We start from the raw sequence: 27417 nt of genomic DNA on the forward strand, positions 1-27417 counted from the left end.
TCGCTCCAGCCGCCACTGCGGAACTCGCACCGGCGGCCCAGCCCCGCCCCGCCGCCGCTGACACAGCACGATTTCCAGGCACTGCAGGCAGTTCGGGGGCGGCCCGGGACAGCCCTGGTTTATTCTGCCGGCGCGGTCGGTTTTACAGCGGTGCTGGCTGCGCTGAGGCGGGGCTTGGGACTACGACTCCCAGGCTGCCCCGCGGCCGGGGCACATCCCGGCGTGCCTGGCGGCCGGCCGGCTCGGTGGAGAGGGGCGGTGCTGCTTCGCCTCCTCCTCCTCCTCCCGCCGCCAGCCGAGGCGGCGCGGCCCGGCCCGCTCCCTGTGCTCGTGGCGGCTGCGGAGCTGTGGGGGTGGGCGGGAGCCGGCGGCGATGGAGCACTGACCGGGAAGGTACCGGTGGGGGGGCGCGGGCAGGACGCGGCACGCGGAGCGGGTGACTCAGCCCGGGGGGAAGGGGCAGTGCGGGCTGAGCTGGCGGCGCCTGCGGGCTCCCGCGAGTCCCCCGGCCGGTTTCCTCGGCCCGGGGCCGCCTCCCAGCAGCCGAGAGGCTCCGGGAAAGCGGGGGGAGGAGGCACCGCCGCGTCCGCCTGGCCCCGCTGCTGGGAACAGCGGGGGCTGCAGCCGACCGGGCCCCGCCGGTCCCGCCCTGCGGGTGCCACGAAAAATATCTGTGGTTTTTTCTGCTAATACTCGCTGTAGTCTGTGGTGCGGTTCTGTTCGCGGGAGCTGCCGCCTCCGTGGCTGTCCATCCGCTATGGTTCTGGTGGGGGAAGGAAGAAATCGTAGGACGGCAGCGTGAGGGAGGGAGGGACCTGCCCGCAGTTCCAGATCCCGCTGGCCGCGGCGTGCTCGGAGCGGTGGTTCCCCGGGGCTGGGGCGCTCCCGGCGGCCCGCGACGGCGCTGGGGAGCTTTAAGGACAAGCCGAGGGCCGTGCCGCCGAGCCGAGCTGAGCGCGGCGGGCTCTGCACTGCTGAGCGCGGCGGAGCCGTGCTGGCTCTCCCCAGCCGCGGGAGAGCGGGCTCTGGCCGAGTCGGGGCGGGGGCAAGGAGGCCTTGCTCCTTACCGGGATTCCTGCTGGTAAAACTGTGCCCGAAACTAAGACCTAATGTCACTTCCAGAAAGAAAAAACTTTTCTAGTCCCGTTGAAAAGTTGTCGAAGTAGCAGTAGTTACACAGTTGTTGGCTTTAACCGCCTGTTAGGTCGGTGTAAAGCTCTAGAGCCCAAAGAGGCTGTGTAAATATGTCCGAGGTTTGCAGCAAGCGAAACCGCAAAAAAGGTGAATTTTAATGTCTTTGTTTTATTAGAGAGAAAACTTGAGGAAATTCAAATGAGGCACACCACTGGCTCCCCCTGTGTTACCACATCTTGTAAATACTTAAAGTGACTGCTGAGCATGAAGCTTTCTATAATTGCTCATTGTTGCCGTGGTTAGCATCTGTAGTTAAAATGCTTTGAATGCTTTCATGGTTGGGGTATATCTGGATCGAAGTTACACGCTTTGGCCACGTCTGTGTTGTTCATTGGGTAGTCTTGCCCAGTTGTAGTGGGTTAAATTTTTTTTTCCTACCTCTTTTACACTAGGAAACCAGTCTTTACTGTCAAAGGTACTTTTAAGTATTTAGTAGGGGAAAAGGAGTAAGTTATTTTGATGCAACATACCTGTATGACTTTGCTGGTAAGGAACTGCAGCCTTTAATTACTGTAAGATGAGTTTGCCACCTGATGTGATGTACTGCTTAACAAAAAATAATCTCGGAGTAAGAAAGACAATACTTTCTGCACAGCTATATATTAACTATTAATGTTATCTATTGTTTTTTATAAATAAAACTTGCTTTAATTGCATACTTGATGTTATAGCTAAGTGCATTTTGCAGTGGATTTTGTGAATCATTAGTACTATTAAAATCACTGTTCAGATTTGCTTTAGAAGTGTAACTGGCTGGTTAAGTAGATACGTGGCAGAAAAGATACCTGCTTAAGTAAAACCATGAGGCAAGAAAAGCTATTTTATTAGTTTTCTCAAGAGGCTCATTCAAATATTTTATCTCATTAATTGCCTTTTAGAGCTGGCTAGTCAAGATGAAACCTAGAAAAGGCTATATGATAGAAGTTGAAATTTTAAATATGCTCACGAGGCATTTAGAAAGTTAGTAGAACAGATTGGCATTGCTGCTAGCAATAACAAGGGAAGAGAATGCATGTTGGAGTCACGTTATTTTTATTAGCAAAATTTGTCACACAGGTATAAATCATCTGACCAAAAGATAAAAATGTACTGATACTAGCAGGTTAATATGCAAAAAAAAATAAATTCTCAATATATTAAGTAGTTGTGTAACTCTGGCCAGACTCTAATCAAAGGATGCAATTAAAAAAAACTTCCCTAGAGCATTTTACCTTTTTTTAGTCTGGCTCTTCTGGATGTTGATTATGGGGAAAACAGATTGGGGGCTGGGGACACAGAGGGAGAAGACTCAGCACAGCAGTTTAGTCCCTAAGGATTCTGCCCCTGAGGGGGATCACTGTGACTAAGGCAGTCTGTGAGGCTTCCTTTGCCAGGAGTCATCACTTTGTTCCAGACTTTCTGGTTTCTGTACTGCCAAAACCTGCAAATTTTTTTTGTATGAACTCAATTTTACTTATTAAATTGCTTTTCATTATGCATAGTGTATTCTGTCTTGACTTTTCTATAGAAGTCTGTTACCACGTTAAATTTTGGGCTCTCCTTTTCAGTTCTGCTTGCTGTTGCTTGTCACTGTGCCACCTTTCTTCCCGTGGGGGAGGGCAAACAGTAGAGCGTGCACGAGACACGATACTAAGAAATTAGAAGTTCTACCTATGGGTATGTAGGCAGCTTCAAACCACAGCTCCTTTGTATTTCATCTCTTCCTCTTGTCTCTTCCTTTCCCCTACCTCCTACATACTTACATAACAAGGCCTGATTTCAGGCCTAATTAACTATGTTACCATGGGGGGGGAGGTGGGGCAGAGAACTGAAGGATAGATGGATTTTTGTCCCCTCTTGTTATTTAACAGCATCCTAGTATATGACAGAGAAATTTTATTTTTTTTTTAAATTCTCTGTGTTTTAGTAGAGCATTGCAGAACAGCCTATAGTGGCAAGCCATCTTTAGAACATTTGTCTAGCTCACTTGTTAATTTTACACTGAATTTTCTAACTAAAAATCATTGCTAGTGAATCAGCACCCATTGGTAGGAACAGAAAACTTTTTTTAACAACTTAGTGTGGTGTATTTTGTGGTTAATTTCTAAGACACTTGTATGTGCTTGCTTTAGAAGAAAGACTTCCTAATGACTTTGCCCCCACCACGGGAAATACTTCTTAAGTGGGTGTATGAAGCATCTTATCTATACTGGAGTTAAGTAGAGATCTTTTTTTTTTTTTTCTAGTTAGGTTTGTGGTGGGGAAAAAGCCAACATCCTTTCATTTAAGGAGTGTATTGTTGTATCTTGCTGAGACTTCTGCATGCTTGAAATTTGAATTTAAGCCTTTCACCTGAATACTATACATAATGCCATTTTTCTGTTAACTGAGTTCTCTTTTCAAGAGAACTGAAATATATGGAGACTTTAAAGTTTCCTTATTCAGTAGAAAATACAGTACTGTGAAAAGTTGATTAAAGAATTCAGAATTCCGGTATTTGTACTGGAGCATTCATGTTTAGTTGGAGTATATTTTTTGAGGTTTGTGGGCCACCTTGTGTCATTGTTACTGTCCTGGTTCTGCTGAGCAAATAAAATTTCTCTATTTGCAGATGATCATATTTTGCCCTCTAGAAGCAGTGGGCAAAGCAGTTAGGAGCAAGAAACAACGAATATAGCAATAGACATGGATGAACAAGCCCTTTTAGGGCTCAACCCAAATGCTGATGCAGATTTCCGACAACGAGTATGTAATTAATTTCCTCTTCTCTCTAATAACTGGGGGTAGTATTGCAGTGCAAAAAAATCTAATGTTTTCATGAGCTGGGTGGGAGTTTCTTGAGTTTGTGTTGTAAGCCAAATGCGTAGGGTTTGCGGTGGCAAGTACAAAGCAAAGTCATGTTGCAAACATGTAAGCTGAGGGGATATGTAGTATCAGTTCTGTTACATTTCAGTTTGATTGCAGTTAACATGCATAGAATTTATTTTTCTGGACTCTTAACTGTTTAAGTTTTTTCAGTTCTTTGTACTTGTTGCTCAACTCCTTACATTGTTTTCTGTGGCTGATTTTCATTCGATGAGAATCTTTTTGCTTGAAATTAGCCTGTTGATTCTTAGGATGTTTTTAACTATAATTTTCATGGATTATATAGGTTTAGTGTATTTTTAATGAAATGTGTGGGTTTAATTGTAGTGAAGCTTGTGTTATTGTAAAGTAATCATGATATGTGGGTAACATTTACTGCATAAGAGATGATCCTATGAAAAGACATTATTTATATAATATTTATTGAGTAATTATCTCTGCTAACTGATTATCGTGTTGATTTAACTGTCTACAAGATAACTTCTAGTAAAATCTTCCAGGAATGAGGATGTTAATACCATGGTTTTGTGTTCGTAAAACAAATCCTAGAATGTTTAAAGCAGTTACAAATTTGGTTTGATTTGCTAAGTAGCCTGTTAAATATGTTGTTCTGGGTATTTGTCCTTATTAAAAGGATGGATATAGCTAATCTTTAGTGTCAATAAAATATCACTAAAATTGGAAGCTTTTAGATTTGACCTTTTAACTATGCAGTCTGCTGAGTTTTGAAATATTTCATAGCAGAAGGGGACCTACCTTTTCCACAATCATGTGAGGTGTAACATAAGGGAAGTATCAAACAATTTCTAGTAAAATAATACATTAAGAAAATCATCAGTACTAATTACAGGAAGTTAATTCTTATTTTAGGACTTAGTTTTGAATAATTACTTTGGGAGATGACTTTGGTGTAAATGGAAACCTTTATGAACTAATGCAAAAAGCAGCCCCTAAAATATCCAACAGCCAAACCTCCTCCTTGAAATACTTGCATTCATAGAATTGAAATAATGTTGTTAATCTAATTTCTGCTTCAAAACTTGCTTTACTGTTCTGTATTACAGACCACACTGAGCCTTAAAGCAATTAAGTCAAATTAACTGTTGTCAAAAGCTGTTGGAGTCCTGATAAGGATAATGTGATTATTTAAAATTTGGTAGAGGTTTTCTTGATTTCTGTAGAAGATTCATTTACTGACAGTTGTCCAGGTGATTAGTGTTTGAATGTTTTTTGATTTTGGGGTGTTGAATACAAGCAAAGTGGTGCAACAAAGTAGTGAATTGTTTTCAGTGAAAAATCTAAACTACCACTTCTTTACAATGTGTGGAAGGAATTGTAACTTGGATGTGAGCTTCCTCCCCAGTGGGAAGGCCCTGAGCAAGCTGCTCTAGTCTAACTGTGTTTCCAGAGGTTCCATCTAACCTCAACACTACTGATTCTATGACTTCCATATTCAAGTAACAAAAATCTTTGTATTGAATATGAAGTGGAAATGGGTACCTAAGATATTAGCATTTGGAAAGAAGCCTGCTCCGTGTTAATGTGATTAGGGAGTCACTGGAATGTATCCACATAGTGTTTTGAAGGAGAGCTGTTTAAATACAAGGGAAAGTGTGAATGAGGTGTTACTATGTGTTTTGTTCTTTTAAAAGTGAAACTTACTTTGATTTTTGCAGGCATTAGCCTACTTTGAGCAGCTCAAGATATCTCAGGATGCTTGGCAAGTCTGTGCAGAAGCATTAGCTCAGAGTATATACAGGTAATGTAACTAATAATTTCTTATTAGTAATATGTGTGGGTCTCATTTAGCTGTGCAGCATAACAGGCAAACTAAATTGTTGAAAGTTAATATAGTCTTTTTACTATTTTTAGTATCATAGTTGATCTGTGGCCTCTGTATAGTGCCTTTCAAGGAAGAACAATGTATAAATTAAACTCCATATTAATTTAGGAGCCTATAGACTGCTGGGTTTTGAAATTCTGGGGAAAGAAGTGCTGAGAATTGCTCCCTGTGAGACTATAAACTTTATATGTATAAAGTCTCATAAGTAGTTCCTTGCCCCAGTTCTATGGAGTAGGCCATCCCAATTTTCAAGATGCAAAGAGTGTGTAATCACCACTATTTTTGCACATAGTTGTGTTTTTACATCAAAAATACTAGGTTGTCACTGTTTTATGGAATAATTCCATTTAGAAGGAAATTGAGGGGTGCGTATCTCCTGAATACTAGCAGTAGTTTATAGTGAATGCTTTTTTGTAAGTGATTTATCAGAACTACTGGCTCCGTCAGAATGTGCAGTAATTATAACTATGTAAAATTAGAAATTACAATCTTTAAAATATACATTATGGTTGTTGCAAGTTTTAGATAATAAGATGAAAAAGCAGTGTGGATAACAGAGCGTGTGGAATGTCTGTGCTTAATCTACACCCCAGTTTGTCTTTACCTTTGATTTTTAAGATGCAGAGTACAACTTGCACTTAGTGTAGTAGTGGGCCTCAAACATACTATTGAAGCCTGCTAGATTTTTGTAAGGGCAGGATACAGTAGGTATTGTAGTTTTGTTTGTTCAATACTGAAATCAAACCATAACAAACAAGTGGCTATAGAAAAAAAGACTAGTATCAAACATAAATATTAGTTTAACAGTTGCTCATTTGTACCAGATTGACTGCTCCACTATTTGTCATTTTTGCTTTGAAGTAACAGTAGCAGCAGGTTTGGTTTTTTTCTAGTGCCAAAGGGGCAATCTGATTGTAATATTTGAGGATTTTTTTTCTTCACAGAAATGTATACCATATTGCTTCCAGTAACAGAATTTTCTTTTCTAGTGATGATCACATAAAGTTCTTCTGCTTTCAAGTTCTGGAACATCAAGTTAAGTTCAAGTGAGTAATTTTACTTGACACCATCCATATACATCCATTTAATTTTCCCTTTTTATTCTGCTTGAAGAATGAAATAGTATCTGTTTCCTAGTTGTGGCTGTTGAGGTGTCTATAGTCTGGTGCAGAGATTATATTTCTTTACCTTGGAGAGGTTTTGAGCAGCATGCTCTGCTTTCAGCTAGTCTAACACATCTATGGCCCAACGCAGACCCAGTTAGCAAGGACTGCTTAAAACTTGGCTATTCCTGTCTGGAGATTCAGGCCTTACTCTGTGCTCTCACTGATTTTTGCAGCTGTGCTCTGTACTGAGTCCTGGACTTCAGACAGAGCCCTATTCATTCAATAGCCATGGCAGAGATGTTGAGAAAGTAGTCTTTTCACTGAGTGGTGGTTTCACAGAACCATAATTCTAGGGAAAAATACTTTTTAATAATATGAGTGTCATTGCACAGAACTATATTTTTTTCTCACTTTGGGCTCCCTTGGTCTGGAATTGAGCATCATGGAATCTTTGAATATCATTGTGACTGCTTGTAATACACTGAACGGGTCAGGAATTTAGATAGGAATAAGATGTATTTTGTGACTGATTTTTACAGTTTGATATGAGTGCAAATGTTAAACACTTTTTTATTTACCCAATTTTACCTCGCTGTCCATTTTTCTCTGCTTGTTTCATTCCTGTCACTTGCTTCCTGCAGTATGTTTTCTCTTTTTTCCTGGTGCTTATTTTCTTTAAACATTTTTGGTGGGGTGTTTTTTTCTTTTTAATGAATAGTTGGCTGTGACAGGAACACTGGAGTTCCATTCAGCAGTCATTCCTATTAAGGACTTTACAAGTCTTTAGCTAACTCTCTTTGCAGTAAGTATTCTCAGCTTCACTAGTCCTTGCAGAGGTATGGCTGGTATTTGAGGTGGGCTGCATATAGTGTCACAATTTGCCAGGACTGTATGTACAACATGGAGTAGAATTGCTTCATTGGGTTTTTTGACATAAATCTGATAGTAAATGTAGTATAGATCAGATCAGTGAAGGACTTCTTGTACTCAATAGTAATAGTCTTCACTGTGTAGTGAACAAGTTCAGGCATATACAGATGTCTCTTCCTTCTCCCCTTGGTCTATGGTGAAATGTTTATTTTTATCAGGGTCATAAGTCCTGTCCCTGATAGAGCAGCCTTCCTGTAAAATTTCAAGCTTCTACTCCAATATAGGAGGCAGAAATACCTCAAAATGTGATCCATTACTATGGGTAAAATGTTTTTTAGTATCTTTGCCTTTGAGTCAGAATTTTAACATGCAAATAGCCTTGTAAATTGCTGTCCTAGAAACTTTTCATTTACGTTAATGTGGAGCATTACATACCACATAAAAGAGTTTTTGCTTTGCTGAGTGTTGGTGCTTGCCATGAAGCACAGTTGTATTTTGACCTCAATATTTTTTTGTGTTTCAGATACTCTGAACTTACTGAAGTCCAGCAGCAGCTAATTAGGGAAACACTCATAACATGGCTGCAAGCACAGGTATGTATGTTCTTCACTGCACTCTTACATGTTAGGCTTCAAGGCTAATATAGGGCGTTTAGTGTGGACTAAATGTTTAATCTGTTGTTTGAGTTTAAAGATGGTTTTCTGAAGATATTTGGTATCTTATTTTTAAGATTTGTGAGAAATTTTTTAAATCAAGTGTTGTAAGAAGTCCATGCCTGAACTTAGTATTAAATATATAACTCTTGACTCATGACTATGGTTTAATCAATTATGTATGAAATAAGGTGTATTAAACATTCCCCTTTAGAGAGGCATAATACAGATTCCTGATGTTCCTGAGTGTCTGGAGGAGGAGCAGGCCTGCTAGTTATTTTTCTAAGATCCTACTGAGTGAACTCTTGTCTACTTAAAGTGCTGGCAGATGTGTATCACTCCTCTGTGATAAACCATGTTAGTACCATGAGGCAGAGTATGAACTATTCTTTCTTGTGGATCAGTTACTGTAGCCAAACTTGTAGTATCAGCCCCACCCAGGAGTTTGCAGTCAGCAGAAGTATCCAGTGGTTTGCCCTTACCCGCCATTGTGTAGCTGTCATTCCACTTCTGCACTGAAGATACATAGTTGCCTGGAGAAAACTTAGCAGTAGGAAATGGAGTGTAATACAACTCAAAAGAACAGATCATTATGAAGTGGATTAAATTGCTCTTCTCTTTGCTGCAAACTGTTTTGTTTAGGAGTTTCTAAAAGGAAAAGGAGAGGAGATTAGTGGTGGGGTTTTTTTCCCCCGTTAGATTTAGGAACTTCCCTTACTATTCATAGCACTAAGATCTAACACAGGCACAAGCTAGCTACAGGAGGATTGTAACTTTGACCAAACTGACCTTCTAGTCTTTGAGTAGTTGTGGTGGTTGTGCATGGGAGGCATTTATGGAAGACACTTAATGTCTTGGTACTGAATGAATGAAAGGCTTAGGACTGTATCACCCGTAGAAAACATTTTCCCTGTTGCAGGAGACTTTAGCCATTTTTCCTTCAAATTCCTTGGAAATCTAAGGGTTTATTTGTTGATCTCAGCCAGGAAGAGAGGTATTACATTAACTGCTACAGAGAGATCAACAAACCCATATGATTCTTTTCTAATTTATTGAGAATATACAGATGAAATGTCTTGTTTCTACCAGATGCTGAATCCCCAGCCTGAGAAGACTTTTATTCGCAACAAAGCAGCACAAGTCTTTGCACTGCTTTTTGTTACTGAGTATCTCACAAAATGGCCCAAGTTTTTTTTTGACATTCTGTCAGTTGTTGACCTTAATCCACGAGGTGTGGATATGTACCTCAGAATCCTGATGGCTGTCGATGCTGAGCTGGTGGACCGGGATGTTGTTCATACATCAGAGGCAAGTTATTATTTTGCATTAACACTTGTTTTAAAATTTTAAGTTCTCTTACTTTAATTTGAGCAGAAGGTTTTTAGATATGCTTTTTTTCTTGTGGCAGCTCTGCCTTAGACACATCAGGTGGTTTAAATTCAAAATATTATGTTTAGCTTTTTTGTATAATGTGCTTTTTATGATTTCATACTTTTCAGATAATTTTTTTTTTGCTTGAAAGCTTGCAAACAAAAATTAATCAACTGAGTTTGCCAGTGTAATGCTAGATTGACTAATTTTAAAATGTTAATGTTTTCTAGTGCATATTTCAAGGGGTCCTAACCCCTTAAAAAAGTCTATTTAATGATTTAGAGAACTGCTCTTATTTTTTTGCCTTTTCTTTCAGTGTTTGGACACTGTGGATAATAAAAGGGAAAACTTAGGATATTTTGGTTTTATTTGTTGGAAAGGAAAAAACCATTCTCTTTGGGTTTCTGATTTGAGTTACTTTGTTATGACACATGATGTCTGGCATCTGGATACAAAAATGCTACTAATTTGACGAGATGCTAATCTGTGACAAGACTGATTTTATCCTTTTTCTGTATTGATAGGAGGCTCGTAGGAACACCTTATTAAAAGATACTATGAGGGAACAGTGCATTCCAAGTTTGGTGGAGTCGTGGTACCAAATCTTACAAAATTATCAATATAATAACTCAGAGTTGACATGCCAGTGCCTTGAAGTAGTTGGAGCTTATGTATCCTGGATAGATTTGAGCCTGATAGCCAATGAAAGGTAAGAAGGTTTTGATGGAAAGGGTTTGCAAAAATCACCTTGGCAGTGTGCTGACTGTAATTCTATATATTAAATATATTTATATAGTCTATATATAGATATATTTATTATATAAATATTAAAAGTCCTTCATAATATAACATATAGTTGTTTATGTTGTACATGTAAAATATATAAATATTTAAAATATATATAGAAGTCCTTCAAAGATGACTTTTAATTCTATCTTTGGAGTTTTGGGAATTTTAGGAGAGTGATTGTTTTTGCAAGCCAAGCTGATATAATGGCCAAACTAAACACTACTCAGTTTGCTGTGTTCTCTTTAAAACGCATAAAATGTTGAGTTTTGTCAGTACAATAGAAAAAGAATTGTAAAAAGAGTTCATTGTAAATATTCACACAAATAATATAAAGCTTCTGTACAATGTCACTTTGTATATATAAAACTGAACTATTTTTTCTCTGAAGGTTTATAAATATGCTGCTAGGTCACATGTCTGTGGAAGTTCTCCGGGAAGAAGCCTGTGATTGTTTGTTTGAAATTGTAAATAAGGGAATGGACCCAATTGATAAAACAAAACTGGTTGAGTCTTTATGTCAAGTATTGCAGTCTGCTGGCCTCTTCAGTATTGATCAGGTTTGTGTATTGATTTTTAACAATAGAAATGAGTCATAGGTTTCTGACAGTTCTTAAATAAGTTGAGGCACAGAAAATTATAAAACAGTCCATAAGTTAGAGGGAAGTACTTGTGCTTCTGCATTAAAGCTGAACGCTTCTTACAATTTTCTCATACTTCAATTTAAGAGCTTGTTATTAATGTTCATTATTAGTTTGAACACACAGGGTTTCATTCTAGAAGCAAGGTATTATGTAACTCCCCTGTTCCTCTCCTAAAGCATGTTGTGCTTGCTGTTAATTTGGCTTCTGTGTTTCCTTGTCTTCCCTGAATCTTCCTTCCTGAATGATTCTGAATCTTCCCTCTTGAATGATTCTGTAATAGGTATTGTAGGCAATATAGCTGATCTAATGTCTCACCCTAAAAAAGTCTGTGCATGATTAGGTAGGGCAAAGAGCTTTCTTAAGGACACGTATGCTGTTTTGCACGTGTGCACCATCAAACGTGAGGCTTGAAATGCTTATCTGTAAACTGGAAAAGTATATCTACTAACTAAATACCAATTTTCTGGCAGTTGCCTTGTTTAAGGAACAGCTGTTCACTCCTGCTGTGGAGAAAGAGCAACCACTCCTTATGAAGCTGAAGTTCTTAGATTGCAAGGCTTTTACTTCTTACTTTTGAAACCTTTGTCAAATTTTTATTCCTACTAATAAAAATCTTGCTTCAGTCTTTCTTAGGTAGACTTGTTATTCTTTTACTTTTGTGTAGTTGTGGCAGAGACCAAAACATCTTTTTGACGTGGCTGCTTTAGGGGTATTTCTGGATTCTGATCAATGTATTTGTGCAAAGCAAGCCAGAAATATTTAATATTAACTCACTCTAACAGGCAGTACTGAAAGGTACTTGTTAATCAGTATTTCTGAAGTGAGCTGCAGTTGGTAATTCTTTGAAGTTTTTCCATAGAAAGATTTTCCACTTATACAGCCTAGAATTTATGGTAGGCATGTGCTGCTGCTTTTATTTTGAACCTTATTGCTGTAAAGAGAGAAACAAATGAATCTGAAGAGGTGAAGCAAGCTACTGTTGTGTAATGGAGGACAGACAAATCTGGCATTGCTTTCACTTTTTTCTCTCTCCATTCCCAGGGGAAAAAGAACCAATTGTAGGCAATTGGTAGTTTCCAGCTAGGAGACAAGTGTTGGTTTAATTCTACATACTAGATGTGGGTAGTACAGTCTGTAGTCTCATATTATTTAAATATAAGCTCTGTTAGTATTTTTTATCAGGTGTCTTTTCTTGCAGGAAGATGATGTGGATTTTCTGGCCAGATTTTCTAAGCTGGTCAATGGGATGGGGCAAGCATTAATAGCTAGTTGGACTAAACTGATAAAAAATGGTGATATGAAGAGTGCTCAAGACACTCTACAAGCTATTGAAGCAAAAGTGGCCCTGATGTTGCAACTTCTAGTTCATGAAGATGACGACATCTCTTCGAACATCATTGGCTTTTGTTACGACTACCTTCACATCCTGAAACAAGTAAATACATCTGGCTTCAATTTAACACCAATTCTGGCATGGTTTCATTTGATTTTTGTGTGAATATCTCATACTTCGTGCAAACTGACTTGCAAAATAGGTTTTTTTACTAATTAGCATTCTGTTTCTCTAATGCCTGTGGTCATGCTGTTTCTGTAGTGTTGTTTAGAGATCTGAAGGAGTTGAGTTAAATCTTTTGTTAAAGGGGGAAAGGCAGATCACATGGCTGTTAAAAAGCAATTCTTTCACTTAGACAGTAATGAAGGAGTAAGAATACAAAAAAATAACACTTGAATTTTATTTTCCAGCTTTCTGCACTTTCAGACCAACAAAAAGCTAATGTAGAGGTAGGTATTTTTTACTACAGTTCTATACTTCAAGGACATATTAGATCAGAATACTTCATTTTTCTGGAATAAATCATATTTCATTTTTGTCTCAATGTGTATGTGACAGTAATTAAAAGTAAGGACAGTGTGTTCCATCTTTTGCTAAGTAACTACAGTTGTTTCTTTAAATAGTAAGCCTATATTGAATTGTGTATGAAGATGAAAGCTATTTTAGAGCTGGTCTTCCCAAACAAGCAAGCTCCTCTGCAGGCTGTACTGTTCAAAGAATATTCTTAAATCAGCTTGGAGGAGTTGTTTCTTGAAGTTTTTATTTTTATTAAAACCTGCCCTAATTCCAAAGGATTGGAATAAGTCAAGAAAGGATTGTCATAAATGTAACTCTTAATAATATAATTTAAACTTAAGAAAAGCAACAATTGAGAAATAACAATTGTAATTATGAGCAGTTATATTTTAAACATTACATCAAATATACATTAAGCTCAAGTAGATAATCTTAAGTTTTATATAAAACATGAAGTCCATGTCCAGTTTTGGAAGCAGTAAACTGATATGGATTTTTCAGTCTAGTCTGCACCAGTGTGATGTACTGACTTAGATGTTGAACTGGTTAGATTGGTGCAGTTATTTCATAAGTTCATGCAGCTAACAGGTTTGATTCCTTTTCCTTTACAAAGAAAACTGAATTCTGTACCTGTTCTAACATGCAAGTTGAATTTGGATAACTATGGTGTAGAGTATTTTGATTTCCTTTTGTCTAATGTCTGTTTAATCTGGATTAGGTAACACAAAAAGAGAACTTTGATAAGAACACTGAATCTTTTTATTTTTGTGATTCTTTTGCTGTTACAGCTAGATCAAATAATGTTACTACTGCAGTTTACTTAAGACACTAAAAGCTCGAATATGTTACTGCCCTGAAATATTTTGGTTTAGGTTGCTTTCATACTGGAGACTTTCATGTTGCAAATATCTCTTAATTTTACTGAGCACTTCTTGAGCATTTGTGTTAAACGGAGAAACAATCGTAACAAATTTTTTCTTTGATCCACCTTATAATAAGAAAGTAATGGGCAATAGTCTAAATCTTATTGTTGTTTGCCTTAAGCTTTAAATTTTGTGCTTAGCAGCATTCCTTTAAGGTTTTGCGTTTTAAAGTATACACTTTCAACTCTTTCATGATTTAAACAGGAAAAAAAAGGGAGCTTGTTTTTTCTGCCTCTGAAGTTCCAAAGTTTTTTCTCATCAGCAGCACCACATTTTTAGTTCTTAGAATGACAGGTCTTTCTAAACATTTTTGGCTACAAGTGTATTGCATTAATGTTTTGCAATTATTTTAATTCTTAAGTATCACTTCTTACAGAGAAGCAGATGCTTCTCACGGGTCATGGTGACACTTGGTATCAAAGTATCTATTTCTGCAAGTCAACCAAGAATTTCACCTTGGTAATCTAATCTAGGTTTAATCCATTGGTCCATTTTGGTGTTGATGAATTTCAGGTTTTGCAGTTAAAACGAAAAATAGTAATCATGGTTTATTTGTCAGAAGGTTTTTTGCTTCATTATGTTTCATTCAGATTTAAGTAGAGCTATGGTCAAGCCTTTATAGCTGCTTTAGAGTGTACTAACAGTCCCTACTAATGTTATATTGCACTTCATTGCTCTAATTGGTCTGACAACTTGCTGCTGCAAGTTATGGGCAAAGTGTAGAGAGACCTTCCCATTGAGTGACAAGGTGCAGAAGGGGCCCCCTTGCTTTCTAAACTCCTCTAGAGAGAAGTCTAGGTGCAGCTGGATCCAGTCTATCTCCCAGACTTAGTCAATGGTTTATGAATAAGGATTGTGTAGGTGAAGCTTTTTGCAACTTTGTTCCGCAGGATTAAGGATGGCAAACCAGATCTATAAATGATTCATTTTATTGATGTTGATGATAATGATCAGACTAAAAGACTCGAATCAGAAGTATTTACCATATGCAATGGAGAGTAGTTAGAGGTACTACAGTATAGTGCACTGTTTCTTGAAGCAGTGTTGAAACAGCAGTATTAAAAGATGGCAAAACAATTATTGAATAGAGATGAATTAATAGAGATGAATAACAATTATTGAATAGAGATGAATAACACACACCAATTACTATGAACTGTTAGAGAAGTTGATGTCATAGGTAAGCTGACTTATCCCTTTAAAATAGTGTCTTGGACGACCTGTTTAGTTTCCTCTGCCTAGTTCAATCATCTTGATTGTTTTCCTTGTGAACTGAACAGCACAAATTACAAGCAGGAACTAAAGCTAGATAATACTGTCAGACACTGAGAGCTTCAAAATGTCTATGCTGTCTGTCTGGAATAGCATCTGTGTATTGTTTGGATATAATCCATCTGTTTTGATTTGGACTGTTAACTTCTGCTAAACCTCTGAAAATAATAGTTTAAAAGGGATTAAAATATTTGTAATCACATAGCACTAGCTTCAATATTTTCTTTCCTGTAGTATTTATCATGGCTGTTTCTTATAACTTGTCTGCTTCTATGCTTATTGTTCTGTTTTTATCTTAGGCAATCATGTTGGCTGTCATGAAGAAGTTGACATATGATGAAGAATATAATTTTGAAAATGAGGTATTGTGTTGTAGGAATAAACAGACACATGCAACTTAATTATATGTAGCAAAACTTGCTCACACTTAAGATACATATTTTTCATAGACTAAAGATTTAAAGGTAGGAAGCAAGGGTCCATAGGCTGGGGTTTTTTCCTATATGGAAAGCTTCTAGGCATGTCTGCATAGGACAAAACAACATAGTAAAGGTATACAAGCCGACTGAGTTTACAGTGTTTGTGGCCGTGTTTGTGCAGAGCTATTCCAAGGCAAATAGAGCTGTGCTGATAAATAAACATAGCAGTTGAGGTGGCTTGTTCAGTGCAAATTTGCACGTTTCTGCATGTCACTTCTGTCTTGCAAAAATACTTGAGAAATACTGTGTAATGAAACTCTCAAAAGAAGTGCAGCTTGTGCTACTGGAGATGGTCATACCTCTGCAAAAATGAGCTAAGGGTGGGGTAAGGTCTTTGATTTCATTTTCCTTGCATGCTTAACATCTCTATCAGCCAGCAGTAATGTGAGAGAGCAATAGTCTTAAAAGGGTTAACTTAAACTGTATCCTGTCCATCATAAGTGTGTCAGTCCAATTTTAAAACTAAGTCTTTGAGGAGTGAGTCAGTTTTTAAAAATTGGGTCAATAAGGCTTTGCCAAGAGCATTTTCTTTCTTGTACTTTTGGCTGGTTTTCTTTTTGGAAAGCCTTTTTAGTATGTTTCTGGACTGAATGCAGTGGATCTCAACATGCTATATCCAACCATAAAAGGAGCCTGCTGTTATGTTGCAAGAGCACTGGATGAGCATTATTGAATTCTCAGTGTGCTGTACTGGTTTTGTATGTACATGTTTTTTCTTTAGGTGTAATTGTCTAAAATGGTTGTGGATGAATTTAAACATGAAAATAAGGACTTTACTGATGTGAATTTTTTTTGGTAGGGTGAAGATGAAGCCATGTTTGTAGAGTACAGAAAACAATTGAAACTGTTGCTGGACAGACTTGCTCAGGTTTCACCAGAATTACTGTTGGCATCTGTCCGCAGAGTTTTTAACACTACACTTCAGTAAGTTGGGGTTTATAACTTGATTTGTATAATGCCTTTTTGGGATTTGTTTTTTATTTTCCTTTTGTAAACCATCAGTCTGTAGAGAAATGTGTGATGCAGCAAGGTGAAGTCAGTTGACAGAATGAGCTCATTACAACTTAATGATAAATACAGCTTCGTGTCACCTGTCACTCAGCTCCTTAGAAGGAAAAAGCTTTCTTTTTATAACCTTAAATGGCAGCTTTTCTTTCCTAGAGATGTTTCTTGATCTTTGTCAGTTACCTACACAGCACCAGCTGTTTGGAGAGGTATTCACTTCACCACATCTCATGAGAGTGTCCTTGAGGTGTAAACATTATGTATTATTTTTATCAGAGAAACAAGGTTGGATGGGGGTGAAAAATCTAAGTGAAGTATTTTTGTAAAAAAAAAATCTCATCCTGGAAGCTGCACACAAGTAAAGAAACATTACTAGTTCCTTGGCTAGGAGGAAAGTTTTGTGTATACAAATAGATATCCAGTATTGTTTGTGGCTACCTTGTACCTTAACTGAGTCTCTTCTTATGTGAAGCTGAATGGCTTGTCCTCGTGTCATAGTAGGTATGTTTGTATCTAAATAAGCACAATAGAAATCTGTAGTTTTCAAGTGGAAACTGGCAAAAGAAAGAGGCCAGTTCTTTTGCCAGTTCCCACTAGAAAGCTAGTGATGAGAAGGTGGTATTTTACAGGATAAAGTCTCTCAGAAGCATCTTGAATAACCACCTGAGCCTTCCAGTGCTTTCTTTAGTTCTTTTTTCTTTTTATGCTGTGCATCTGAAGAAGGCTCAAAAAATATTAACATGGTATAATTGTGATTATTTCATGAAGTACTAAAGACTAACATGATGTTCATATTCTTTCTCCAGGAACTGGCAGACTACACGATTTATGGAAGTAGAAGTGGCAATAAGGCTGCTGTATATGTTGGCTGAGGCTCTTCCTGTATCTCATGGTGCTCATTTCTCTGGTGATGTTACTAAAGCTACAGCTTTACAAGACATGATGAGAACGGTAAGCATGTCTTGAGAGCTTTTAAAAAGTGCCACTAAAGCCTAGAATGTTTCAGTTAAAATGGCTCCTTGTAATGACCAGCATGTCACTTAGGCTTCAGTTAGGTTTTATAAACAGCTAAAATACTAACTTTCTAATGCTTTTATTTGTAGCTGGTGACTTCTGGTGTTAGTGCCTATCAACACACATCAGTGACCCTGGAATTTTTTGAAACAGTGGTTCGATATGAAAAATTCTTTGCTGTTGAACCTCAGCACATTCCAACTGTACTAGTAAGTTTCATCTCATTTATATTTTTGACTAGGTGAGACTAGTTAAGTTCTTTAGACTTAAGAAATTTTCCTATTCTCTGAAGTCCCTAAGGAAGCTGGGTTTTTTAACTTGTTGGATGATTAGATTTCCCCCCCTGCTTGTTTAGACACTCTAAGACTGAGATGCTTTATTGATTGCAGATGGCATTCTTAGATCACCGTGGTCTTCGTCATACAAGTCCCAAAGTACGGAGTCGAACAGCTTATCTCTTTTCCAGATTTGTCAAGTCTCTTAAGTGAGTAAAGAAATGTATCCAAATGGCGCTGAATTTACTACATACAACACTTCTGTATGTCCCAGTTGTCATTGGGACAGGCTGGGCTTCAGATGGACTGCAGTGAAGTAAAATACCAAAGCAGTGCTCTAGCAGTGTTGTTCTCCTGTGTAATACTAAGGTAGCAGTGGAAATATTTGTCACAGAACAAGAAGTGGAATACATATGCCTAGTTTATTTTGATCAGATGTTAAAGCTGATCAACAACATAAATGCCTTTTCTACTTTTTCTCAGTAAGCAGAGCTGAGTGTGAGTGGATCTAGAGACTTTCAAGAGTAACTAGTCCCTGTCCCTAACTAAATTTTGAATTATTTTGGAATTCGTACTGATGAAGTTTACTCAGTGTATGAGTCCTTTGAACAGTCCTGTCCTTTTGGTCTTATTTCAGGCATGCATTTCATTTAGAGGCAGAAGAAGCTCAGAGATGGTTCAGATTTCAGCATGCTTTTATTTTTCAACTGTTCAAAATACTTAACTTAAATGATGCATATTTTAAAAAAAATGAGGGAAAGAAAGAAATGCCTATTTCCTACTATGCCATGCATTTATTTGGCCTACCAGTAGCATCATACCCATAAGCCGGATTTTTCTGCAGCAGTGCTTTGATATTTAAAGGGGATTCCTATATGGAGAAGGCAATTTAGCATCTAACTTCACAGCTTACATGAAATATCTTGAAACCTGTAAAAATGAATGTGCTTCTAAGTAGTGTTATGTACTTGTATTTTACTTCAGTAAGCAAATGAATCCCTTTATTGAAGATGTTCTGAACAGAATACAAGACCTGATGGAACTCTCTCCTCCTGTGAGTATTTGCAGTAGGTTTTTGTAATGAGTGAGGCTTGCACTTATCTGTGTGCCTGAGTACTTGCTGAATTGTAAGCTTAGCATGCAGACATTTAAGCACAAATAATTATCCTGCTTTTTTTGGTGTGAGATCATTTGCACATCTTACTTTTGTACCTAATTGTAATAATCTTGCTTATGTGGGTTTCTGGGAGTACAGGGTAGAGATGGGTGTATCTATAGAAGGCTAGAAACTTTGAGAAGACAGCCTTGACAGAGGACACTTAGTGAATTATGCCTGTTATCTTCCATTTTAGGAAAATGGCTACCAGGCGCTGTTAAGCAGTGATGATCAACTTTTCATTTATGAAACAGCTGGAGTGTTAATAGTTAACAGTGAATACTCTGCAGAAAGAAAACAGGTTCTGATGAGGAATTTGTTGACTCCGCTGATGGAGAAGTTCAAAGTATTGTTAGAAAAACTGATGATGGCACAAGATGAGGACAGACAGATGGCCCTGGCTGACTGCCTCAATCATGCTGTTGGGTTTGCTAGGTAGGTACAGCACAGCAACACTATATGTTTCTGGTTTGAGTAAAAGGGAAATGCAAAGGATTTAGTGGGAAGAGGGACGGAGTTTTCTATTTTATTGATCTAGAAAATCAGCAGTGGTTGTGGAATTTCTTGTGATCTTTGCTCAAATAATCGTATGGAGCTAATCTAATCATATGTTGTTGGTAAATTGTTAGAATTTAATTCTCAGAAACTGCCAAAATGATGCTACTTCATATGAAAATATTCTGTTCATTACTTCCACTGTCTGGGTCCCAGTTCATGAAATGGAGTACTGTAGTTTAGTGCCTGGGTTGGAAAGCATTTGTTCTCAGTGTTACTGCTTCTTCATTGTACTGGAATGTGAGCTTATGTAAACCTTGATGTGTGTTTTTACAGCCGAACCAGCAAGGCTTTCAGCAATAAGCAAACTGTAAAGCAATGTGGATGCTCAGAGGTTTATCTGGACTGCTTACAAACATTTCTGCCAGCTCTCAGTTGTCCATTACAAAAGGAAGTTCTGAGAAGTGGTGTCCGCACTTTCCTTCACCGCATGATTATTTGCCTAGAGGAGGAAGTTCTTCCATTCATTCCTTCTGCCTCTGAACACATGCTTAAAGATTGTGAAGCAAAAGATCTTCAAGAATTCATTCCTCTTATAAACCAAATAACAGCTAAGTTTAAGGTATGATAGGCCATTAGCTTTTCAGGGTCAAAGTGTTGCTGAGAGATCTTGTTTCTATTTCCGGAACAGCAGTGTCAGAGCCCTCCTTAAAAATCAGTAAGTGTATTTTGAAGGCTGCTATTGGGAACAATGTTTTTGATCACAGTCATGTGTTCCTGGACTCACAGTGATTAAATGACTGATTTTTTTCTTTGATTAGTCTTAAATGCTTATATTGTGTTAATTTTTTTTATTTGATATTTTAAAATACTACTTGCATCACAAATTTTTCTTATTGACACAATTAACTTCATGCTCTCTACTGAAGTTTTAAGCTAATGTTAAAAATTAGTTTACAGATACACAAGGTTTGAAGTGAATTCTTATCTTTTATAATGAGATTTCCAGAAGATAGAGAAATATCGAATATGTGTATAAGGAGGAATATAGATTTATATTGGGGATAGCAGTAGATAATTAAAAATAGTCCATGAAAGATGAGGAAGGTAAAAGAAAAAAGTCACAGGAGCAAGGTGGGACAAATACTATGTTCAGGTGTAATGTTTTAAGTTTGTATGATACAGTACTATTCTTATTATAATAGGTGAAATAAAGATCCTACCTTCTATGGTCTCACCTTGAATACTTTAAAGGCATACTATAAAGAGAGGAAAAAAGATAAAATCTTGCTTAAGCATTAAGAAATTAACATATTGCTTCTTTGTGGAATTCTGATGTGACTGAATAGCACGCCTTCAGTTTTTCAATTCATAATTAATTTAGTGCCCTTACATATATTTTGCACTAAAAGTGTTGTGACAAGTTTATTCTGTAATGTTAGTAGGAAAACTTCAGTAATAGTAAAGTTCTATAAAAGCTGGCTGTTGCCAGTTTTAACATCTTAGAGATGGTATTTCAGGAAATTTGAAATTGTCTGTCTGAACAGAAGGATGAAAAATCCTGAAAAACCTTTTCCTACACAAAATGAGGCTAGACAGGACTAGTTACTTTTGTGCAAAAAGCTTAAAATAGGTGGTGTGTGAGTCAAGGTGCAGTAATGTTCATGGTGACCCTGATGCAACTTGCTGTGTTGTAAGTAATTGTATGAAATTACTAACATTGAAAGTGGATCCATGTTGAGAATTCTAACAAGCCTTTAAGTTTTAACTTCTTGATGTTCAATTTCTCTTTTTGAGCTGACACCCTTTTCTGATCTTCACAGACGCAGGTTTCACCTTTTCTGCAACAGATGTTCATGCCACTACTTCGTGCTATTTTTGAGGTGTTGCTCCTTCCAGCGGAAGAAAATGACCAGTCTGCTGCTTTAGAAAAACAAATGTTACGGAGGAGTTACTTTGCTTTTCTGCAGACAGTAACTGGCAGTGGAATGAGTGAAGTCATAGCTAATCAAGGTAAGGGATCCAGTTTCTCAAAGGATAGTGCTATGGTTATTCTCACCTACATTTTTGCTAACTAAATTATTAGTCCAGTTTCTGGCAAGTACTGTTAACTATCTTACAATAGAATAGATTAATGGAAATACTGTGTTTAGCTTGCCTGATTCAAATTACCTGTTGTACAGGAATTTGGGGTTGTGAGGTCCAGATATAATAGGCATATTCTTTCTATTGATCTTTCCAGCTTCATGTGATCACTCTGCCTGTTAGGACAAAAACAGTGTATCCAGTCTTCATGTATCATTGTACTTGTCTGGTGAATTGGAGATCATACAATACATACCAATGTATAGCAGTGCTCACACTGCTGGGCAAGACCACTCATAGCTGCCACTATTCATTGTGTCTGTTTTTGGAAGGACACATCAGTAAATCCTGTAAACTTCTATTACTGTTGCCTGATCTTGTTATCTATGGTAGAAGGCATCATGTGACTAAGTATATATGTAGTTACCAGGTTTTCCTCACCTTTACTGGTCAGATGCAAATTAGTTATTTTTCATGGTGGGAATTTGAAGTCAGACATCTAATTGCTTGATACCTTAAGTGATTCTTTCTGTTTAAATTCCATCAAAATGGATAGGGACTTCAGAAAGTTTAAAGTGACTTATCTGGTAAGTGAAGCTCAGAATTTCTTTCCCCTATCTTAAAATGGTGGTAATACTGCTGAGACAGGAAAAGGTAGTGAGAGCTTTCTTGAAAGAGGCACTTGGTAGTTGTGATGGGCCAAGAAATTTTTAAAGAGATCAAAAAAATCCGCATTGATGCAGCACAGAAATTTATATGTCTGAAAAATATCTCATCATATGCTGCAAGATAAGCTAACTGCTTCAGTGCTGCTGAGTTTTAATTAACACTTTCAAGTGTTAGAGAGGACAGAATTTTTATTTGTAAACAGGTCAAAGTACTGCCCTCACCTTTGTGTGTGTTAAAGGCCAGAAGAGCAATTTAAATCTCCAAACTTAAAAAAAAAATTAACCTAAATAAGAGTTGTCTTGCATCGTAGGGGAAACTTCCCAAAAATATTTGAGATTTGTGCAAAAAAGAGCTATTTTGACGTTGAAGCATATCTTCCAGGTCAGTATTTATATAAAATAGTGTATGAATACCAAAGCATTTTGGGCTGTGGTTTGAAGTGACAAGTTCATTTTAATGTGTTTAAGGTGCAGAGAACGTGGAACGTGTGTTGTTCACTGTCATTCAAGGAGCAGTGGATTACCCAGATCCTATTGCACAGAAGACTTGTTTTATTATTCTTTCTAAGCTGGTGGAGCTCTGGGGTAAGAATGTCTTTCTGGAATTCCTTTCCATCTGCTACTAGTCGTGAAGCAATAATAGGACTTGAATTTTCTTTTTCTTTTTAGGAGGTAAAGATGGACCAGTAGGTTTTGCAGACTTTGTCTACAAGCACATTGTTCCTGCATGTTTCTTAGCACCTTTGAAGCAAACGTTTGACTTAGCAGATGCCCAGACAGTACTGGTGTGTATTATGGATGGTTTTTTTTGCATTAAATCCTGTGAGGCAGATTGAAGCTAACAAACCTGCAATAGCCATGGGGTATTAAAGATTGTCATCTCAGAAATAAAATCCCTTAGGTTTTGCAGTATTTTTTAACATTTAGGTATCTGTAGGATTAATTATTGAATATTGTGGTAGTGTATCCTGTAGTTTTCCTAGGCTCAAAATCAATTGGAGCTCTAAGTATTTAACATTGACCTGCATTACCTATTAACTAATGCTCAGTGAAAGCAAATACACAAAGTTGGCTGTTCTCTAGTTCATTTTGGATTCAGCTATGCAGAAGTTTTTCTGATTTTCTGACCTGGAAGGTCAAGACTTGGCATTATGTGAGGGGAAAATGAAGGGATAATGACATGAGCTAGCCCTTGTTTTGGGTCTCATTAAGTTCTTTAGCTGTGAATAGTGAACCAATAGACCAGTGCAACAGTCTAATGTTCTGTATTACATTTCAGGCTTTATCAGAATGTGCAGTGACATTAAAAACAATTCATCTCAAAAGGGTAAGCTTCATCATACTTCATAGGGAAAAACTGTCACAGGTTTCTTTCTAGTGGCTTTATCAATTTCCAAAAGTTAGATACTTACTAGGATGAATTCCTACTATACTGTTATAAAATAATAGGATAATCATAATGCTGTGCATGGATACAGGGTCCAGTATGATAAATTGATAAATTAATGCAAAATACTGACTCTTCATTAAGGAGAAAAATCTGCTCACTTTGTTGTTGTTGTAGTTCCAGGGTAACTTATGTGAATTATGTTGATTCACTTTCTCTTGGTCGATCTATTGGATTATGTTTGTATTCTGCCAGTTTAGCAGTAATCCCTCCTTTGCTGAAACTTATCTGGTAAATATAGGTAAAGAAAACAAAAACTGAAGTGTTAATCAAAATGTTTGTTTCGCTCAAAGGTTTGAACTTTCCATTTTATTACTGCTTAGTTCACTGCAGATTACATAGTCAATGTTACAGGAGAAGTACTGTGTTCATCTTCTCTTGGCTACTGAATTTTGCAATGGGAGCAGTATGGTAAAGCAGTAGGCAGATGCTAACATCCAATTATTTTATTTATTCCAAATGTCAGATAGTTAATTATGGAGGCAACACTAATTTCACTATCTCTTACAGTTGACATGTAACAAACTGTTTGGCTGTATTGTAATTCTTACTTCAGTGTAATTTTTAGTGCATTTTTCTTCTGTGTAACAAAAGATACCAAATTGTAGTAGAACCTTTAAGGCCAAGGTTGAGAAATCTTTTTATTTGCTAACAGCTGAGAATAACTTAAACATTTGGAAAGCATTCATTTTCTGTGAAATGGTGATATAGATCACCATACAGTATAGGGCTATGGTTTTTCCATCTGTGAAAAAAAAAATGCATGAAAAAATTGTGTACTGCTTTTCTTTAGGGTCCTGAGTGCATTCAGTATCTTCAGCAAGAGTATTTGCCTTCTTTGCAAGTAGCTCCTGAGATAATCCAGGTAGGAGTTCCTAAAAGAATATTTGGAAAACTCTTTAACAATCATAAGTATAAAATGGGGAGAAATGGATATTTACCAAGTTAACTCCTTTAATCTCACAGTAAAATTTATTCAGTTATTGCATTTGAGACTAGGATTAATTTATCATAAGGAGTAAAGATACTGTGAGGATACCTTGCAAAAAAAAAAATTCCAGTGCATGTTACTGTCTAAAAATCTTCCTACTTTAATTCAAAGTTTAACTTGAAGATATCCTTGTAGATAGTCCTATTTCTGTCTCCTCAGCTAAAAGTGAATGAGATCCTGTAACTGGAAAAAAAAACCCACCAAAGAAATAGTTTTCCACCCTAGAATGCATTTTGACTGTCATAGTATTTTACAAGTTTTTATCCATGACATGCTTTTTTTCAATTGTACATTAGGGAAAATACAAATGAATATCAATGGCTTTAGTATGAATGTATCTCAGGTTGTTTTGTTGCTTCTTTTAGTTACTTCTTTATTTCTTTTAGTTATTTCTTTGCTCTCTCTTACAGGAATTCTGTCAAGCACTTCAGCAGCCTGATGCTAAAGTTTTTAAAAATTACTTAAAGGTATAAAGATATTTTTCTTTCAGTAGCTTTTAGTTCCATTTCAACTTTATCATACCGTTCAGTCATAGTAAGAACTTGAAGTAAAACCTAAATACTGAATTATTTAATAGTTTTTAGCTATTGGGAATCTCCAAGTAGCAAAGCAGTTAATTGGAAAGACAGAGCAAACAACAACAAACCTGCATCTATAAAATTGTCACTCATTCTTAGCACCTTGCCATCTCAGTAGTTTGATATTCTTGGGGCTTTTGTTTAATAGCTGAAAAAGCAATACTGTGATGCTATAATTGTAGAGAGTGTCAGAACAGGTAATTTTTGAGGCTTTGAGCATAAACAAATAGCACAAGTCACACCCTTACACTTAATGTGTTAACCAGTATGTTAAACACAAAAATGAGCTCTGTCAAACAAATCCTCTTATACCTCAAGCATTCCATGTCTTATGTTTCCTTTGTTTTAATTTTTTAAAAATAATTTTTCACAGGTTTTTTTCCAGCGAGCCAAGCCCTAAGGAAAGTACTGGAATCTCATGTACCTGTTTCCATAATGCAGAACTCTGGTTGTTAATTTATGAAAATGCTAACTCTTGTGCCATTCAAACTGGTTTTCTTTTTAAGAAATGTTGCTTTGTGCTCACATCAGTGCGTACTTTAACCTTCTGCAAAAAAGAAATGCAAATTCCCCACCTGTGTCTCAGACATGAAGGTATGTGACAACATGAAAAATTATCTGTATACACAAACTTTTATTATGTATAGGATGAGTTAAGCTTACATTGTAACACATACAGCAAGGAAATTACACTTATTTTTTAAATTAAATGAATAAAATGTAAAAATACCTTCAGACCATAGCAATGGTTATTAAAATGTGTACATTTTTGATACGGAGTAAAATGTTTTAATAAGACATAAAATTCATTTGTTCATGTATGGTGACATGAAAATAAAACAATCAAAGTCCTTCTTGTAGATAGTCATTTTATTGAAGTTGTCTTAATGATAAAATATATATATACCTCCTATAAAACAGATTGGTGTAATAAATGATTTCACTTAAAAGTAGCATCTGGTTCTATCTTTTTTTTATAAAACCAATAAAATTTGATGCAGTGAAATGACTTAAGTCTCTCTGAATCATTTCAGTGGAATTTTTAGAAGCTACAGCATTCTTTAATCTTCTGGCTGTTATATCTAAGTAGAACCTGGCAATTTTTCTGGTGCTTAGGTAATAAATTATATTGCTCCCTTGCATGTGGATGATGCTGGCAGAAGGAATTGCATTCACTGCAGAATTTCAGTAGCATCAATGGTCTATACAGTGATTTTTAGTAGAATGCTACTACTTTTATTTTTTTAATTCTCTAACATGACAGGTTTTTATAACTGTCTCATAGGGGCAGGGGAAAGTTTGAGTCTTGCCATGCATGGGATTTATAATACTTTCCTCATGAACTAATGTCCATAGTAAAAAGCTGACTTACTTCTAGTGTAATCAGATGAATTTTTAGACTCTGTGGTGCCATGTTCTTCTTTCACTTTAATTGAAAAATAGATGGGAAGGTGGGCCAGAAGCAGCATCCAGGATTAGAGTGTGGTGATGTTTTGAGCATACTGCCATTTTCATTTTTCACTGAGGGAAGAAAAGTACCTCAACTACCTTCAGTAGGACAGTATTACTTTTGTAACATTTTGTTCCTGATTTAAATGTGTTTAATCAAAAGTTTCTTGTTACTTGATTTGTTGTATCACAGAATGAGTGCTTGTTGTGCTTTTCATATTTCCTAGTTTCACATGTTTCCCTCCTATTGCTGCCATACCAATGCTCCGTTTCATCTTCTCCCATAGCACTAGAAGCCTTCCCTCTCTGGCTTGGTGCTTTCCAGGTGCTGCCGTTCTCCTGCACCTCCCCAGCATGAAGGCTGTCCCTGTGACACTGCAGCTATGGCTGGGGATTTGCTGTCAGTCTTCTGTGTCTGTC

General features: G+C 37.2%; 1 protein-coding gene across 3 annotated transcripts; it reads left to right on the plus strand.

Annotated features, from left to right (window-relative positions):
* The first annotated feature begins 236 nt into the window (after window positions 1-236).
* XPOT (exportin for tRNA) lies at window positions 237-26557 on the plus strand. 3 transcript variants are annotated; one of them, XM_064419372.1, is made up of 26 exons: window positions 242-393; window positions 2742-2850; window positions 3785-3918; window positions 5715-5797; window positions 6871-6927; window positions 8381-8450; window positions 9600-9818; window positions 10406-10590; window positions 11059-11227; window positions 12510-12746; window positions 13055-13093; window positions 15655-15717; window positions 16634-16758; window positions 17646-17790; window positions 17943-18062; window positions 18243-18337; window positions 19113-19182; window positions 19481-19719; window positions 20116-20401; window positions 21603-21792; window positions 23001-23117; window positions 23202-23317; window positions 23812-23859; window positions 24773-24844; window positions 25381-25437; window positions 25922-26557. In XM_064419372.1, the coding sequence occupies exons 3-26, from the start codon at window positions 3859-3861 to the stop codon at window positions 25946-25948; spliced, it is 2889 nt and encodes a 962-aa protein (XP_064275442.1). In that variant the 5' UTR covers window positions 242-393; window positions 2742-2850; window positions 3785-3858; the 3' UTR covers window positions 25949-26557. The 3 variants fall into 3 exon arrangements, with proteins under 3 accessions (XP_064275443.1, XP_064275442.1, XP_064275444.1); XM_064419373.1 differs by lacking the exon at window positions 2742-2850 and having other exon boundaries at window positions 237-393; XM_064419374.1 differs by lacking the exons at window positions 23001-23117; window positions 23202-23317; window positions 23812-23859; ... (1 more) ...; window positions 25381-25437; window positions 25922-26557 and adding an exon at window positions 22844-22950.
* The last annotated feature ends 860 nt before the right edge of the window (window positions 26558-27417 follow it).

The sequence above is a fragment of the Passer domesticus genome, chromosome 5 (assembly GCF_036417665.1).
Source record: "Passer domesticus isolate bPasDom1 chromosome 5, bPasDom1.hap1, whole genome shotgun sequence".
Lineage (NCBI taxonomy): Eukaryota > Metazoa > Chordata > Aves > Passeriformes > Passeridae > Passer > Passer domesticus.

What these genes read in the sequence shown, in the direction of transcription:
- XPOT (XM_064419373.1), top strand. Translation starts at nt 3,859, where the DNA reads ATGGATGAACAAGCCCTTTTAGGGCTCAACCCAAATGCTGATGCAGAT. An exon ending in GCCTCTTCAGTATTGATCAG is followed by an intron (nt 11,228 to 12,509) that starts GTTTGTGTATTG and finishes CTTTTCTTGCAG; the next exon opens with GAAGATGATGTGGATTTTCT. An exon ending in ACCTTCACATCCTGAAACAA is followed by an intron (nt 12,747 to 13,054) that starts GTAAATACATCT and finishes TTTATTTTCCAG; the next exon opens with CTTTCTGCACTTTCAGACCA.